The sequence below is a fragment of the Papilio polytes genome, unplaced genomic scaffold, assembly GCF_000836215.1.
Source record: "Papilio polytes unplaced genomic scaffold, Ppol_1.0 DF824002.1, whole genome shotgun sequence".
NCBI classification, from domain to species: domain Eukaryota; kingdom Metazoa; phylum Arthropoda; class Insecta; order Lepidoptera; family Papilionidae; genus Papilio; species Papilio polytes.
In genome coordinates, this window is record NW_013525202.1 from 307,184 (window position 1) to 309,842 (window position 2,659).

The following is a 2,659-nucleotide window of genomic DNA, read 5'->3' on the forward strand; positions in this document are numbered from 1 at the left end:
ACTAAAATAACATGAATTAATATTAGGATATATAATTACTATTTGAATACAAGACACTGTTATCTATAGAAATGGTTTTGGAGAATTAAGGTCTGTCCCACTACTGGCTGATAGAGGCTCAGATAGCTTATGACGTCACTGTCAGAGGGAACAAAATACGATATTCCCATCACATATTTTACTATGGATTATCAGTTAATATACAATATATTGGGACAGGCCATTAAAATCATTATTTACTGTAAATGTACACTGCTTAAGTATTTTTTATAGAAATATATCCTAGCAATTAAGAAAAATAGACGAATCCAGAGCTTTTGTGTGCACAATTTTCTCAAAAGAATAACAAAAACTCTCAAATAATTCCATATAACAGAAAAAAAATATGCAAAAATTTTTTTTAAAAAAATTTCATATCGAAAAAATTAAAAAATTACCAATTTCGGCCAATTAGCATGCTTTAAACTAACAAATGCCTGGATTTCATCCCTCAAGCATCCACGGTTATGAAAGAGCGTTTTTTTTACAAAAGGCTAGATACAGGATGTACTAAAAAACTAAGTATGCACTAATTTCTTTTAACGTTTGTCTTCAATTGTGCTAGAATTAAAAAGCACCAATGATTTATTGATAACCATAGACAACTTCTCTATTTATTTCCATCTCTTTCATTCTGTTTAAAAAGAGACGAGTCATTGCCGTCAATTGTCATGTCAAATTGAACAATTATCCAAATAGAACATCCTTTATGTATTAAAGTCCTCTTTGTACGTAAAGTATGGGAAGGGGAAATATCTACTCCCCTCTGTTGATAAAAATCAACGCATTTACAAATGCCTATAGGCAGCGATCACTTCGCTATTTTGGCGAAAATAGCGATCACTTCGCTATTTTGGCGAAAACCTCGCTCATACGTCATCTTACACTAAAAAATCAGAAATTACACTTATCTTTTTTTAATCATATTTAAACACTAATAATGTTACAATATCTTTCATATTTACAATTATAATATAAGCGTGCGTTTCCACTTCAAGTTCGAAAAACTAATTTTATACACAGTGGAAACGTACACTAAATCATTGCAATGGCGTTGGTTGATCGAGTGATAAAATTTGACTTAACCAAGATACAGGATGTCCGAGAATTGTAACCTCAATTTTGGAACACTTTTATAGGACAAGAATGCATTTTTAATGTTTTTCAAACCTTACCTTATATGGGACTAGATAATTAGAAATAGTTATACAAGAGTGAATTTCGTATTATTTTTAATTCATAATTAGTAGAACATTTTAAACGTATAAGGTAGCTGTTGCCGTGCGGCTTCATCCGCATGCAATTATGAAAATTTTCTATTACTGTTTACATTTGTCAAATTATCAATAGCAAATGTCAAAATGACATGACATTACAAACCTTGACAATCTTACTTTCTTTATGTTGGCAGCAACTTATGGTCTCTTTCCCACATTAGGGTTTTTATCCAAAATATTTACCCCCTAAGTTTAATGGCGTGAAAATATATAGTCTAAAACGTGACGTAAGTGTAGGGCTTTTTATTAAAAAGAGAATTATTCAAAAATATGGTGTAATTGCTGACATCTTAGGCAACAAAGAAGTGTGTGTTTACGCTTTATTATAATAGTACAGATAAATAAACCAATTTTAATTTATTTACATACGATATATGGTTAGAGTCAAATTTAACCACTGGATTGTCGAATCCAATAAAAAATGTCAAACAATATAAAAATCTTCTCATATTCAGTTGTTTATGAATAATCAAATAATTATGCGGGTAGTTACACATTGTTGCACTGTACATACATTTTTGGAACACTAATCGAATCACATGGAACACGCTGTATTTGAAGTCACATGGGACACTGCTGCAAAGTGTGCGTAAATGCACTGAATGCAGCTATACTAGACACACGCGATAGTTTAATCCAAATATCGATCTACCCGCATTTTTTTATGGGATATAAAAGTAATTCAGTTTTGTCCCCTAATAGTCTAGAGCGCGATTGCGCTCTCTCAGAGATCAGTGTTTAAAAAACACATAAAGTAAACACTATTCTTTCTCCGTTTTCTTACGCTTCTTCTTCTCCGTTTTCGTTGTCTTCTCCGCCTTCTTCGTCTTCTTCACCGTTTCCTCTGGTTCTGGAGAAACAAACTCCGGTTTCCTCTTTTTTGGTGGGGATTTAATTGGAGATTTCTTCTCTTGTGCTGGTTCCTTCTTCGAGGATCGTAATTGTTTCGGTGAGCATATTTGTTCTTTCTCCGGTGTTGTAGATTCGCTGGACTTCTCCGAAGATTCCTCTGTGTTCTTCTTCGCTTTGGGATCTTTGGAACCATCCCCTGGTATCCCCAGGATCTCAGCCCACTGATCCGGTGGTGGTGTGGGTTGCTTCTTCTCTTCCTCCGTTGACTGATCAGCCGGTTTCTGTGAACGGACAAACGGTGTACAGAGATTGTATATATATAGATAAATAATTAAAGCGAACCTGCATCGGACGTGTTAAGTTATTTTTTCAAATCTGGGGTTCGTTGCTGTTTACATTTCAAATAAAAAAGACGCCAGCGATTAAAAATAAACAACAAAAATTCAATTTAAAAACGTTAAGCCATTAGGGGGCATGCACACTGGGCTAAA

The 2,659-nt window shown here is 33.8% G+C and overlaps 2 protein-coding genes across 2 annotated transcripts in view; both read right to left on the reverse strand.

Moving 5' to 3' along the window:
- LOC106101222 (transcription elongation regulator 1-like) overlaps positions 1–672 on the reverse strand; it is a 4,511-nt gene extending 3,839 nt beyond the window's left edge. Inside the window, exon 1 of the mRNA XM_013280381.1 lies at positions 636–672. Coding sequence (XP_013135835.1) covers positions 636–672 — 37 coding nt within the window. The remainder of the gene's footprint in view (positions 1–635) is intronic.
- Positions 673–1,609: 937 nt separating this feature from the next.
- Positions 1,610–2,659, reverse strand: part of LOC106101251 (transcription elongation regulator 1-like) — a 17,077-nt gene continuing 16,027 nt past the window's right edge. Inside the window, exon 12 of the mRNA XM_013280411.1 lies at positions 1,610–2,449. Coding sequence (XP_013135865.1) covers positions 2,078–2,449 — 372 coding nt within the window. The 3' untranslated portion in view covers positions 1,610–2,077. The remainder of the gene's footprint in view (positions 2,450–2,659) is intronic.